Here is a 15,067-nt window from a genome sequence, read left to right as displayed (position 1 = left end):
AGCAGATCACGAATTTCAGCAGTTACAGCAACATCATTAGTCACGTTTTACTTCTGGTGCTTCCTTTTTTTTTTTTTTTTCCTTCCTTCAAATTTTTGCCAAGCACAGTCTTTGTTAAGAAGAAGAGTGGACCATAAGTGAACATGGCATCTATGGAGTAGGACAAGGAACTAGGATTCCGTAGTTTACATTCTCGTTTGTATTCGGGGTCCTCTCTGGACTTTGAACTTCAGGATCGTTCCTTGTAAATGTCCCTGAGGTTGGCTACGGTCCCATACGCACAGCTGTGCATGATGGGAAAAGGTGCACTCCACGAGCTCGCGCCCTTAGCCAGAGATGTGATTACGGAGTTACCTATTTTTGTAACCACCCATTGACTCTTGTTTCTTGTTCCAACAGGAACGGAGCTTGGAATGCAAAAGCTGCCCTCAGGTCTGGCCTGTACCCTTCCCATTAATTATAGTTTGAGAGAAATCCCAGTCTGGAAACTCACCCCAGGCGCTGAACCAGCGTCTGCATTTTAACTTTGTAATGCAGCCCACGGCTGGCCTAAGGAGGGCGCTGTGGTGTCAATGTCCAAATGATATCAGTTCCTCGGAGGGTTCTGATTGGCTGCCTCCCACTGACATATGCACTGCATTTGCTTACAGACTGCAAGGGAATATAAAGGCTTGACTTAACAAACCTTAACTCAAAACATGAAGAACAGTCACTGTCAAACGATGGATCCCACAGTTGGCCTCATCAAGGGAAACGATCAGATACTCAGCCTTGTGGTCTGTCTTCGAAGGTTTTCCCTTTGAGTACAAGTCAATAGCGTGTCCTGTTGAGTTGCATAAAAATCTCCCGCTGTGTGTTCTCAGCACATTTTATCACTTCCAGTAGTCGTCAGTCCCTCTTCTCCAATCCTGCTATCACCCTTCACACACACACACACACACACGCACCTTCCCGTTTCTATGCTTTGAGAGCTGGGTGCTCCAGACACAATTACACAACAGGCTGTCTCTTCTGCCAGTAGCTTCTCCCACGCTGTTTTCAAGGCAAGGTACAGCATGCACCAGAATGTCATTCTTTAAGGCTGATGAATTCCATTAGATGGATATACGTACACTTTATTATTGACCAACATTTGGGTTCTTCTTCACCTTTTGTCTATTCTGAGTAGCTGTACTGCCAATGTTAATGGATAACGTGAACAAGTTTTCTATCCTACTGGGTTTATCCTTGGAAGGACTGCAGGGGCGTGTGATAACTCTATTTAAACTTTCTGAGGAGCTGCCCGACTAGCAACATAGCAAGGGTTCCAATTACTCAACACCTTGGTCAACACTCGTTAATGTCCTTGAGCCGATTGGTTTGGGGGTAGTTTTTGTAAACTCTAAGTGATTGGAGTAATGTGTGCTTCAAGGGCCAGCTCAGACACTCTGTGAGTTCACCATGGGGTATAGAAGATGAGGCAATGCCACCATCGCCACCTATTTCTTTTACTTCTACCTCAAGGAGGCAATGTGTCCCAAACGTTGTTCCCAGAGGAGGAGGAGGGAGGAGGAAGAAAAGGAGAGGAGGAGGAAGAGTCCGAGGGAGAAGAGGAGAGGGAGGAGAAAGGAGAGAGGAGGAAGAGAGGGCGGCAGAGAGGGGGAGGAGGAAGAAGAGAAAGAGGAGGAAGAGCAGCAGCAGCACTGAAAACTGGTTACAAATTTGAACTTCAGTCGAGATTTGAGAAGCTAGAGGCTCTGAGGTGGGCCCCATTCTGTGACTCAAGGAGAAGAGGCACCTTATGAGTGACCAGTGACACATGTCAAATTTCTTGTGTCTCCCAAATAAGGATGCCAGCACCACAGGGAGACCTTTTTGTTTTTTATTGGGGTGGGGGTGGACAGGGCCATGGTCTATAGCCCAGGATAGCCCTGAACTCTTGGATCCTCCTGTCTCCCAGGTGCTGGAATTACAGGTGGGCACCAGCATTCGTGGCTCCTCGATGTTTTAAAGAACAGTCACGCAAGCCCAGGGTAGGCTCAGTACTTTCTAGTACAGAGGGACACTGGATGTGAAACATTCACACAGAAAGAGACTCCAGGTCAGCAGGAATTTCAAAGCACCCTCCAAGGCAGGTAAGAACGTTCCTTCAACTTGCTGCTCCAAACATTTCTAGACATCGACAATCTCAAAGGCATGCTGCCATGGTGCACTTTTTTTTTTTTTCTTTTTTTCGGAGCTGGGGACCGAACCCAGGGCCTTGTGCTTGCTAGGCAAGCGCTCTACCACTGAGCTAAATCCCCAACCCCGCCATGGTGCACTTTGACTTCTTTGAAAACACAGATCAGAATGTTTTCGTTTTAATCTCAGGTGTGGGACGTGGGGCTGCTTCAGGTTGTTCCCGACAGCTGACTATGATTTGCCTGGTGCTCTAGCAGGGGTGTGGTTCTGTCAGCTGCAGAGAGTTCCTTTGATTGCGTGATGTTTGGAATTCTGGGGACTTTTCATAGGTATATAAATGCTAGGACCCCCGGGATGGGTTGTTTGTTGTTTGCTGTTGGTTGCCATTTGTGAAGTAGCAGGAAACAAGAGATCAGATATCCCGACAGCAAAGATCAGATTTGCTTCAAGGAACTCGATGCCCCTTATCGACAGGAAGTAGTCTAACAACAACGTCACCCGCTCTCCTTTCTCTGTCTTTTCTCTCCTATCCAGTGTTAGGGGGTTGAAAGGGAAGAACCAGGGTGGAAGAAAGAAGAACCCACAAAGTGCCTAAAAGCCATACATACTTGGCTCAGTGACAGGAGACAGAGTAGGAACGTCACAGAAAACCATCACCAACGCTGACAACGACCTCACTGACAAGAAAGAGGGGCACACTTCTGGCATCCAGGATGGCCATTGTTTGAGCATGAGTGTGTGTGCACATGCTATGGTCACTGTTTGAGCATGGGTGTGTGTGCACATGCTATGGTCACTGTTCGAGCATGAGTGTGTGTGCACATGCTATGGTCACTGTTCGAGCAAGAGTGTGTGTGCACACGCTAAGGGTCAGATCCAAAGCTTTGTACATAACCAGGCCAAGTGCCCTGCCACTGAGCTAAAACATCCCCAGCTTCCAGGAGAGCTTTTTGAATTAGGAGAGATGGTCTCTGAGGAACTAGTGGGTTGTGTTTTGTTTTGTTTTCCACAAATGGTCACTGAAAGATGTCTGTTTCCTACTAGTGTATAAAAACTGTTCCCAGGGCAGGCAACATGTCTTCAAGATTGCCATTTGATCGCTCCCTTTGAACTCCCTTTGACCTACCAATCCTGTTCCCAGGAGAGCAAAACACTCAAATGTGCCAGCATAGAGGAGGGCATCCGTGGCAGAATGGCCGGGGTCAACGTCCATCCATCCAAAGTTCCTCCTCCATCATCAAGAACAGCTGGGACACCAATCAGCCAGAAGCCATCACTCAATGGTGTATTTTTACAGCATTTCTTTCGTCTGCGACATCACGGTATCTCGGAGGGAGTGGAAAACCTTCTGGTAGGCGTCTAGAACGTTCTGAGCGGTGGGTCTCTCTGCGGGGAACTGGTTCTTACACGCCTTATGGATATCAAACAAATGGAATCTAACCATGTCACTCCCTTCCACGTGCCCCAGAAGGAAACTGGAGACGTCCGGAATCTTCCAGATGTCAATCTTCTCATCATAGGGGGGCATGAGGTCATCTTGGAAGGGTGTGTCTTCTCCGTAGGGCCACAGCTGCTCTGGGGCCACGAAATCCCCGTGGAGCTCCCTGTGGCCACACTTCACAAGTACCCTAGAGCCGTGGTCCACCAGGGGCAGCGCGTCCAGGTCGTTAGCCACAATGCTGAAGTTACTTGTCAGCAGGTACTGGGACAACGTTTTGGGCAGGTCGTTAGAGTCACACATGACCCGCGTGCCCAGGGGGCTGTGGTGCAGGTAGTTAATGATGCTGACGTACTCCACGGCTAGCCTCAGCCTGTGCTGCCAAGTGTTCACGTCTCGGTACTTTGAAAGGTTTAGTGTTTCTTCCAGGTTGCTCAGGGAACCTAAGGGGTGGTACTCGGTGAGAATCGTGCCGTCTTCCTCACAGAAGCCGGCCAGTGTGACCACGTGCTGGCTCTGTAGCGATGTCAGCATCCGCAGTCCATGTAGGAAGTCCTCCTTCATTTCCAGCCTGGTGAGCCGGGAGAGAGCGACTTTGTGTTCATTCCATTCAGACAGAAAGACCTGAAACAGGGCCACAGAGAACGTCATTCCTTGACCCCTCTCCAAGGCAAGGGGAGAAACACACACTCCCTAGGGGGCAGGTGTGGTGCGGAGGGCGTGGAAATGACCCACACTGGGCCAGTCCCTGTCGTCCCAGAGCTAAGGACAAATATACCACACTTAGCGAGGTGAACGGCTAATGGATGGCCAATGAAGGAACGGCAGAGTCAACGGGGAGATCAGACTCTCCCAGGGGCTGGAAGAACCCGAGAGCTGTCGTGTACCATGGCGTAAACGAGCACAGTCTGCTCTTGGCTGACAGAAGGAGAAGAGGACTCAGGACGATCCCCCGGTGTATGCCTCGAGGTGGAAAGTGATCTCACACTAAGGGGGAGAAGCAGGCCTCACAGAGGAGATTACCAAGAGTTCCACACCGAGTCAGCTCTAGTGATACCTACTTGTAATCCCCCAAACTCAAGAAGCAGAGGCAGGAGGATGACGAGTTGGAACAGTCTGGGTTGTATATCGAAACTCTACTTCAAAAGGGCAACAAACCAGAGTTCCGCACGGGACATACGGGCATGTTCAGAGAGCTCCAAACAGAATCGTCAAATAAACAGTTGGTTGTGTGGATCTAGGACTCAGGGACAGAGGCTAGAGGGGGTTTGTAAATACATAAAAGCAGCAGGTGGTGGTGGTGGCGGTGGCAGTGACGGTGCTGGTGGCACACACTTTTAATTGTAGCATTCAGGAGGGAGAGGCAGACGGATCTCTGAATCCAAGGCCAGCCTGGTCTCCAGAGTGAGTTTCAGGATAGCCAAGGCTACACAGAGAAGCCCTGTCCTGAAAAACCGAAACAAACAAAAACAAATAAACAGACACAGTAAAACCCGACGAGGTCTGGCTACCAGATCATATCTAGAGACACAGAAAGATGCTTCCTCAGCCGGCTGTGTTCAGTCCAGACAGCTATGTATTGGGGGACAGGCCCGTCCTATGTGGTACAGGGTGTCTGGCAACACCTACAGCCTTCACCCACCGAACGCCTGTTACAGCTCCCCTGTCCAGGAGTGACAACCTCGAGAGTCTGTGCACACTGCTATCTCCCTCCAAACGGTTGCTGGTTGAGAAACAGTCGGCCATGGTTGGGAGAAGGGAAGAGAAGTCAGGAAGGGAGCGAACAGGAGCGAGGGCTGAAGAGGGGAAGCCTTGTACACTCCTAGGAAACCAGAGTCCCAGGGCGAGAAGCAGCTGGGACCAAGCTGGCTGCAAGGACTAAGGAAGAGGAAGGCCGTCTTCGGCTCACACTTAGCTGGTGACCTTAGTAGAAGCTTCCTGGAATGTGGAAGTCACACTGGGGAAGGGTGACAGTGATGGAGGGCCCAGGAGGTGGAGGTGGTGAGCGGAGTTTCCCCGAGATGAAAACAGAGCGGCAGCTGCAGGGTGCTTCTTTCTGTGATGTGGGCTTACTTGTGCCCTGACAGGAAGGAAGGGTGGGGTGGGGACCACTGTATACGCAAAGCCGAGGGGGTCAGGAGGAGGTGTGCAGGGAGGAACAGACCGCCCGCCCAGGAAGAGGGTGAGGATGCCTTCCGTCTTCGGAACTCATAACGTAAGACCGTTGGCTAGGATAAAGGGTGAGTGTCTGAAAAGGTATCTCAGAGTGGGAGCACATCACTGCTCCCCCGCTGTGCTACACTGAGGGCTCAGAGCCCTCCTTAAGTCTACACGCTGTCTACCCTGCTCTACACGCTGTCTACCCTGCTTGCGTTTTCTCCCAGAACTAGGTAACCTTGCAACTGAAGACAGCATACTCTACCACTGGGTACCACACCTTTTTTAAAAAAACTTACTATACCCTAGGACTTTCTTCTTGAAACCAATCGGAGTCCCCACCTACACCTAATGGCCACACTGTTAATAAACTGTGCTTCTCGCTTGCCTAGCAAGCACAAGGCCCTGGGTTCGGTCCCCAGCTCCGAAAAAAAATAAATAAATAAACTGTGCTTCTGAAAATATGTATTTTTCACACAAGGTCTCACATAGCCCAGGCTAGCCTTAAATTCTCCACACAGTCAAAAATGGCCTTGATGTAAGTGTTCTTCTAACTGAACTACATCCTAGTCCCTCTCCTAAACGTATCATTTCCAGGCTCTCATGTGATCGTGCACTTTTACACTGTCACCCTTCCTCCAGACGGTTTAACTCTAGCAGAGGTCCAGATCTGAGAGCACTGGGCTCGAGAACAGACACACAGGGCCTTCATGGCTCTTCCCTATTTGCTTTTTTTTTTTTCCTTTTCTTTTTTTCGGAGCTGGGGATCGAACCCAGGGCCTTGAGCTTCCTAGGCAAGCGCTCTACCACTGAGCTAAATCCCCCAACCCCCCCCCCCCCATTTGCTTTTAAATCCAGTGTTACGCTCTGCTTCCCCGGTTGGCCTCCAAGTCCCGCCACAAACCGCGTTGCCTGAGAAGCCCAGGTACAGCAACAGGTGCCAGGCCGCTCTTCCAGGGATGATACCGTGGAACGCAGTGCGCAGGGACACTCACTCTCTTCACGGCTCCTTCCCCAACGAGCTTCAGCTGCCTGACTTCCGTCCTCAGCTCCTCACAGGACAACCAGCGCGAGCAGTTTCTCATCCGCCCCATTCTGAAGTAACCCGGAGGGCAGCGCCGAGGGTCCTCAGTAGCTCGCCCAGGGGAGATGAAGAGATGATCGAGGCAGACGTAGAGGACCACGTTCATAAGGGCCATGGCGAGCAGTAGCCCCATGCCCCGGGGGAGCTCTCTGTGGGTAAGACCATTCCTGGCTCCATGTTGCTGTCCCATGTCAGTCCCTACGACAGAACAGGAGACAACAAGTAGTAAGCACCATTGTCTGCTTCGACTTTCACGAAGGTCTCTGATGCCCCTGGCGGGCTGGAGGAGGCCACACCCACTCATGGGTTCTGTCAGCTTCAGTGCCACGCAGGCTTGTGTGATGAACTGCGAGCGTGAGCGGCTCAAACAAACGTTATTCTTCATTACAAGCTAGAATGTAAGTTCTTCCAGACCAGCTCTGGTCTTTTTCTGCCACCCTAGGTCGACAGCCTGAACGTTTAGTAAAACATAAGCAAAATATGTATTTGCGGGTCTGGGATAGAAGATGGACAGAGGTGTGGGATCATAAGCCCACAAAGGGCCCTGAAGCTAGCTGAGAAGTAAGGGTGCCCCTTGGAAGTTACCCAAAAGCCCCTGAACAAGCTGGTGAAATAGCTCAGGGAGCCTCAGGTAGGTGCAAGACCCTGCCCTCCAGCCCCAACCCAGCAACGACAAGATATTTAGGCTCTCTTCTTTTGTGTCTCAGGGGATTGAACTCGGGCCTCACTTATGCTCGCTGAGCAGCCCAGCCCCGAGGGACAGAAGCAAAGGCAGCTCTTCTGCAGGTGCACAGGGTGGCTTGGGGTGGGAAAGGCCTCCAACTGCAAAGATCCTGGCAGTAAACTGGGTTAACAGCTGACAAACCTGCGGATGACAGTAACCGTGATTTCCTGAAGAGAGGACTCAGGAAGACAATGGAAGTAGGGACCTAACGAATCCAGAGCAGGGCTACCACAGGCCACGACAAGGGGGGCACGATGGAGCCACGATGGAGGGGCCTAGATGGGGAGAGACCTGGGATACATCCTCAAACCAAGGATGCTTGGCCCTCCAAGTGCTGGACAGAGATGTTCCGAGCTGACTTTCAGGCTCGGGGGCATGGGGACCCCGCATCAATAGTGACAAAAAAGGTTACCTTCAGCAGTCTCTTTTTCCTCCCAGCAAGGCCTCCAACCACACGCCTGTGTCCCTCAGTGCCCTGCTTGGCTCCCCATGGCAGCTCACAGACTCTAGAACTCCAGTCCCGGGAGATCTGAAGGTGCCTTCTGGCCTCTGCAGATACTGCATTCACATAGCACGCTGACACACAAACACCCATAGAGGAGAGATTAGAAGGGGGCGGGGCGGAGCGGGGCAGGGCAGAGCATATAGTATACATACTATAGTGTATATATACATATATAGCATATATATTATATATAGTATATATGTATATATATGTACCCAATATATATCTATATATACTGGGTACACTGGGGCTCCAACCCAGAAACTTGCACAGCCCGTGATACCCGCCCCCAACCTCCCTTGATCTCTGAGAAACAATTGAAATGTTACATATACCAATGGTGCACCTCTGATGTCCTCATTCACACCGAGTGTTGGTGAAGCCTCATGGTTGTTCTTTCACATTCTCCATTTGCGGATCTGGGAACTGGGGAAGAACAACAACTTCCTAGGTGCTCACTTCAAAAACCTGCTCTTGAAGTTCTCTAAGCAATCTGGATGAACACTGAAATGAGGCCCTCTAGTGGACACAGCTGAACTCTGTCGTTTCCCTGTCATTACAAGTGCCCAAATTCTCAAGCTTTTGTGCTGGAATTCTGCTGTGGGAGAACAGGGCAAGAACGGTGTGAGAGGGGAATTCTGGGAGCTTGTGAGAAAACTCCAAGGAAAGGACCAGAGGCTGTGGCCTCAGTTTCTTAGAAACACAGAATCAGTCTTGGAATTGCTCTCATGCTTCCCAGATGAGGGGACAGGAGTGGATTTACTTCAGCTGTTATTACTCACGGGCCTCTGGAGAGGAATGTTTTCTGCCACATGCGGCTTGACCTGGTGATTGGACACTTTACCCAGATGACTCTTCTTCTTCTTTTTTTTTTTTTTAACAGAGCTGGGGACCGAACCCAGGGCCTTGGGATTGCTAGGCAAGCGCTCTACCACTGAGCTAAATCCCCAACCCCCAGATGACTCTTCTTAACCCTCAGAGTCTGATGTTCTGAATGAAGTTGGTTACAGGGTGAGACTTTGATCTGCCTCATTTTTAGGACCTGCTCTCCCAGGCTCACACACCAACCAGAGCGGTAAACATTCTTCTTTACAACTAATGTTTTTTTTTTTTTTTTTTAAAGCACAGCCTTGCTGTTTTAATTTCTTAAATGTTATTTATTTATTTGAATATGAGAAGATGACACCTGCTAAGGCATACATGTGGAGGTCAGAAAACAACTTGTAGTGATTGGTTCTCTCCTTCCACTAGGTGGATTCTGAGTGTTGAACTCAGGTTGTTGGGTTTGGCAGCAAGCCCCTATCACCACTGAACCATCTTGCCAGCCCACCACACTGTATTTTAGAGATGCCATCTACTGTACTTCATTAGTTGTGACTGATTCTAGCACCATTAGTGAGATAATTCCCCCAACCCCAGTCTTACTGTATAGACAGACCAACCGTACAATCAATCCTCCTGCCTCACTCTCCAATGTGCTGGAATTATAAGCATTCACAACCACCCTGGTGTGAAACACAGTTTGTACATATTTCTTTATGTGTGTGTGTGTAAGAGACAGAGTCTCTGACAAAGGGTGATCCTTCCAAACCACAGATTTAATCCCACTCTCACACCCGCCTGCCTGGGGAATGCAGGCATTCAATATTCCCACTGTGCCCTGACAAACAAAACTCTTAGATGAGTCCTGAGTGGCTAGGGATGTAGAACATAGTCTATGCCAAGATGCACTGCCTTGGAGAACACGAAGGGGAAAGTAAACTTCTGGAGCCCAGTACTGGTTCACCTACTCTCCACACACTCACGCATGCATGCACACACACACACACACACACACACACACACACACACACACACACACACGCATGTACACATGAATGCACACATGCACTGTGCCGCACTCCAGCCCCCAAACATTCCTAGGTGCTCAAAGAAACCCTTTAGGAGATACGTAGGCCTTTCCCCTCTAGATTACACGTTCCTTGATGTTTGTCTTCTGTTGTTTGGTTCCCCACTGTCTGCAGTGCCTCTCGCGGCAGGGACTTGAGAAGAATGCACGGATTGGCAGGTCACGCTGCACTTTTCTGTGTTTATGGTCTCTGGCACGCACACTCCTGTTGTCCTTGGCTTTACTCATGGCCCCGGTGTCTCTTTTTTAGTCTATGGGGACCTGTCTGTCCCATCATGCTTCTCATCCACCCATTTCTTCTTGCACCCAGTGTCACCACACCAACACTATAGTTACATCTTCCCAGTGTCAAATCTCTTTCAACCTCTCCCTCATCTTACCTTGACCTTACCTGGGTGAATGCAAGCTTCCTGGACCCTAGAAATCATATAGTTTTAGGAAGGAAAGGATGGCGGGCTGGGCAGACTGCTCAGTGGGTAAAGTGTGAGGACCCCAGAACCCAAGAGAAGCCAGATGTACCCATAATCTCATGGATTGTAGAGACAGAATAGTCAGAAGCTGCCAGGCCAGCTAGCCAGATACATGGTGGGACATCACAAAGTGACACCGTTTCAAACAAGGCAGGAGGCCAGAGCAGCACCCATGCTGTACTCTGACCTCCACATGTGTGCCATGACACACCTGTGAAACACGCACATAGGAGCACACACTTTTGAATGTAAAACTGTCAGCCCCTTTCCGGGGTTTTGCAAGGGATGTGTGGCAGCACAGAGAAGCTGTCATATATACCTCCAGTCCCCTTCAGTTTGCGTGAGAATCTGCCAAAGGCCTATTCATTAAAGACTCGGTCTTGGCTGTTGGCACTACCAGACGGCAGCAGAACCTTGAGCAGGCAGAGTCTGTTACAAGGAAGCCTCGGAAGGTAACAGCGTGCCCTGGAAGGAGCTACTGGGACCTCAGCCTGTGTCTCTGTGCTTCCGGGGTGTCAGGAAGTAAGATGACCTCCCCACTCACGGTCTTCCCTCCTTCAGTTTCCCTTTCCACTGCTCTCTCCAGCCATGATGTGTATACTGAGCATGGGCCATAAGCAAAGGTCACAGAACGAATCCCATGATTGATCCCCAGTAAACCCTTCCCCTTTAAAAAGCTGACGATAACAAAAAAAGCCGGCACGCTCCAATGCTACCAGCATCATGGACAAAACGCTGCAGGAACCTAGAATTCATATTTTTAAATTTGCTTATTTTATACGCATGAGTGTTTGCTTGCACTCACATTGTCCAATATGTGTTGTGTGTGTGTGTGTGCCTGGTGCCCCGGGGGTCAGAATAAAGCGCTGGATTCCCTGGAACTGAAATTATGGACAGTGGTGAGCCATTAGGGAATCGAACCGAGGTCCTCTGCAACAAGGCACACAACACATGTGGCTCTTAACCACCAGCCATCCCTCCAGCCTCAGAATCCACATTATCAGCTCTATGCCGAACCCTCATTTCTTGGCAACTGGTGTGTGTTAACACACCTGTTTCTTGTGGACTGCCCAGAGCTTAGAGAATATGTGTAGCCGGCTGAGTAGGAACGTCTGGCACTGTTTAAACTCGACGGCTAGTTGATAACGGTGAAAAAGGACCAGCGGCTGTATGCTCACTGCTTAGGCTAGACAGGGAAAATTAAGTGAACTGCCAATGTGCAGATAGTTTATATGATTCGAGAAGGCGCTGGTGCCACCAATTCGGTTCAGACTAAATCTCACTTCCCGGTAACTATTTAAATATTCTGGATGTTATTTAGTTTGTGCAGGCGAAAGGGCGGAGGCATCAAATTTACTAAACGTCTAAAATTGGGTTTTAACAAAGAAGTGGGGAGAGAAGTGAGAGGGAGGGGGAGAGAAAGCGAGGGCATGGCGGGCAGTCTCCGCTCGCTCACACAGTTCAGTAGCAGCGCCCGGTGCACGGTAAGCACCCTGAGCGGGTGTGCACCGTACGCACCCGGAGAGGGGTTCTCGGTGAGCACCCGAGGGGAGTTGCACGATGAACACCCGGAGAAGGGGTGCACGGTAAGCACCCTAGGGGCCGCTGCCAGCACCAGTTTCCAAGTCTAGTCCCAGCTGAGCCCCATGAGAGCCCACTCTGGGGCTGGGCCGGGAAGATGGGGCCGGGGGTCGGGTTCGGAAAGGCCCCACAGAACCCTGGCCCACCTCACTACGCCCCGGAGCCTACCTGGAGACCACCAAATCCGGCTCGCATCCCAGAACGCCTGCGCGGCCGGAAGCGGTCGGAGGCGAGCGTTAGGCTGCCCTCTGGTGGCCGCCTCCCGCCTCACACTGGACGCCCGCGGCAGTGTACCCTCACCCAGCCAGCCCCTGGTTCTGGTTTCCTCTAGCCAAATTGGTAAACGCCAGGAAGCAGCAGCAGGGTTGAGCCTGGGGCTGAGGACCTCAGAGGGTTGTTTCCCCGATCTGCAGTTCTACACTCTCTGCAAAGCGGCGGCTGCCAAAGAGGGATCGTCAGAAAAGCAGCATGAGAAAATCGCAGACTGAGCCTCAGTGTACTGATGCCTCTGGATTTGATAACTACACGTAAAGGTGACTGTGGAGCTTCCACCTGAGACGCAAAGCTGCACTTCACAGACTTCAAGCGACGTGAAGGCTGGAAGGTCTTAATGTGTCACGAGAGGGGTAAGGGTGGGAAATGGAAAATCAGACATAACACCACCTAATTTGTTGTACTTAAAAAACTGATCTACTTTCCAGATTCGAAATCAAGACAGTACAGCGTGCAGGTTTAAAAAACCATCTGTGTTTATTATCCAAACGATGAGTGTTAACTCGAAGCATGCACCTTGATCAAGCACCAGAGGAGTGGGGCAAAAACAAAACAATTCTCAAAAAAAAAAAAAAAAAAAAACCAAAACAAAACCCTCTAAGCAACCTTTGCTTCTCGGACTGACAAATGCGTGCCTATGTGGTATGCCAGAGAACTCAAAGAAATGATAGAAAGACTCGCTGGAAATTGTGATCTACCTAATATCAATGCTATGAACTAAACTCAGGTAGTGTGGAGCCATTTCTCCAGCACCAAGGATATTTATTGTAGAAAATATACCTGGATATATAACAGCAAGAAATAAATTACATGAAATATATACACATATATGTACATATACACATATACATATGCATATATATATGCCATTAAGAACACTGTTCAATGAATAGTTTCCGTTTGAGAAGCTTTAAAACCTCTGGTGACGATGGAGGTAATGGCTGTAAAATAATGTGTATGAGATGCCATTGAAATACCCACTTAAAATGGCTAGGATAGGGGCTGGAGAGATGACGGCTTAGTAGGTGAGAGCATTGGTTGCTCTTCCAGGGGACCAGGGTTCCAGTCATCCACTTGGCAGCTAACCACTGCCTGCAACCCAGTTCTAGAGGATTAGACCTTCTGCCTCTGCCCTCTGAAGGCACTGCACACAGTGGTGCTCAGACATATAAGCACGCAAAGCACATCAAGTAAAATCCAAAACAACCTTTTACAAAATGAATAAAACCATGAGGGGTGTTATATACAGTTTGCTAGAATAAGAAGTGATGCTGTAGGGGCCTGAGAGGGCCAGCAGGTCAGGGTGCTTGCCGTCAAGTCTGACAATCTAAGTCCGAGATCCCTAGGACCCACATGGTAAGGTGAGTAAGGATGCTCACCGTGTCCTTTGCTCTCCAAATGCACATGCATGGACACACGCGCGTGCACACACACACACACACACACACACACACACACCCAAGTGACATTAAGTTATGCTGTAATGATACGTACTGACACAAAGAGATATTCACAACACATGGATGTGGTGCGTTTGGTGTTAAACAGCCTTCATAGGCTCACATGCCTCTGCGGTCCTCAGTGCGGGAGGCTGGTTTGGAAATAAGGGATTCTTTATTAACAGGCTTCGTTTCCTGTTCTTTGCTTCCTGAGTATGATGGTCCAGGCAGCCATCACATCCCTGCCTGCTCCTGAATCTTCCCTGAAATGATAGCCTGTAAGCCATTGGCATAACCAGCCAAAGTAATAAACATCTGCCCCTCCCCAGTTGCTTTTGTCATAGTGTTTTATTACAATACGAAAGGAACTAAGTCAACAGCCGAGGGTGGGAAACAATGTATTTAATGTTGTGGTACTGGGTATGGACTCCCGGAGCTCATGCTATTCTCACACAGCGGGGGCTGATAAAACAGTGCTTTCAAGAAAAGATGGGGAGGGGACTTCCCAGGAAGATGCTGACACCTCTGTAAAGCACAGCTTCAAAATCCAAGCAGAATTAGTGGCAGGGCTATTTGTGGTGGATCAAGGAAGACGACAGGTGTTTGGAGCAGCATGGATCTGGCCAGAGGATGTCTGCTCTGTTTTTCTCTGACCGGAGTTCAGTGTGGCTCAAATCCTGGAAGACCTCTGGTTAAGTATGAGACAGCAAAGACTCTCTAAGCCAGTGAGTGGAGGAAACCCTCATTTTTGTGCTGTTCTGTCCCCTTTCCCACTTCTGCCCTTTCTTTATTCATCCCCAGCCACCAGCACCACAGTAGTGAATGTGACTGCCAAAGCTGCAGGACCAGAGCTCAGCAGTCCTTCCTTCCTACCCAGTGGAGACGGACTCTGAAGAAGCCCAAAGCAGGCGCCCACCCCTCCCCAGGCCCACCCACTCCAATGCTGTAGCAGAATTGTGGATGTCGGCAGATTCTTGTGTTGTTTTTTTTTTTTTTTCTTAGAGAATGAATTACATATGGTAAGATCCTCCTCTATTCCCTTCTCCACCCTCTTCCCAGCTTCGTGTCTTTCCTCCCCTCTACCCCCTGCTGCTCCCATTAGGGCTGCCCTTATTTGCTTGCCTATGAGACCAGCCTCTGAGCACAGGAAATCTACCAATGGATTCACCCTCAGAGGAGATTCTCCCTCCATAAAGTGATCAACCAGCAGTCTTTCCTCAGTGAGGGGAAGGGGAGAAAGCACTGCCCCAGGCTGTGCTGGAGTCTCAGCTGGCTGGCTCCTGGGCAGGTAGTCGCTCAGTTTCTCGCTCAGTTTCCGAGGGCCCTG

The 15,067-nt window shown here is 49.9% G+C and overlaps 1 protein-coding gene across 5 annotated transcripts; it reads right to left on the bottom strand.

The window, feature by feature from the left end:
- Window positions 1-1,847: 1,847 nt before the first annotated feature.
- On the bottom strand, window positions 1,848-14,128 carry Pomk (protein-O-mannose kinase). 5 transcript variants are annotated; one of them, XM_039094556.2, is made up of 7 exons: window positions 12,197-14,128; window positions 11,500-11,633; window positions 8,404-8,494; window positions 7,976-8,139; window positions 7,568-7,704; window positions 6,751-7,037; window positions 1,848-4,222 (listed from the first exon to the last, which is right to left on the bottom strand). In XM_039094556.2, the coding sequence occupies exons 6-7, from the start codon at window positions 7,027-7,029 to the stop codon at window positions 3,452-3,454; spliced, it is 1,050 nt and encodes a 349-aa protein (XP_038950484.1). In that variant the 5' UTR covers window positions 7,030-7,037; window positions 7,568-7,704; window positions 7,976-8,139; window positions 8,404-8,494; window positions 11,500-11,633; window positions 12,197-14,128; the 3' UTR covers window positions 1,848-3,451. The 5 variants fall into 5 exon arrangements, with proteins under 5 accessions (XP_038950484.1, XP_038950486.1, XP_038950485.1 ...); XM_039094558.2 differs by lacking the exon at window positions 7,568-7,704; XM_039094557.2 differs by lacking the exon at window positions 11,500-11,633.
- Window positions 14,129-15,067: the final 939 nt, after the last annotated feature.

The sequence above is a fragment of the Rattus norvegicus genome, chromosome 16 (genome assembly GCF_036323735.1).
Source record: "Rattus norvegicus strain BN/NHsdMcwi chromosome 16, GRCr8, whole genome shotgun sequence".
NCBI classification, from domain to species: Eukaryota; Metazoa; Chordata; class Mammalia; order Rodentia; family Muridae; genus Rattus; species Rattus norvegicus.
The sequence above is the reverse complement of the archived record's forward strand: the minus strand, read 5'-3'. Positions and strand labels throughout refer to the sequence as shown.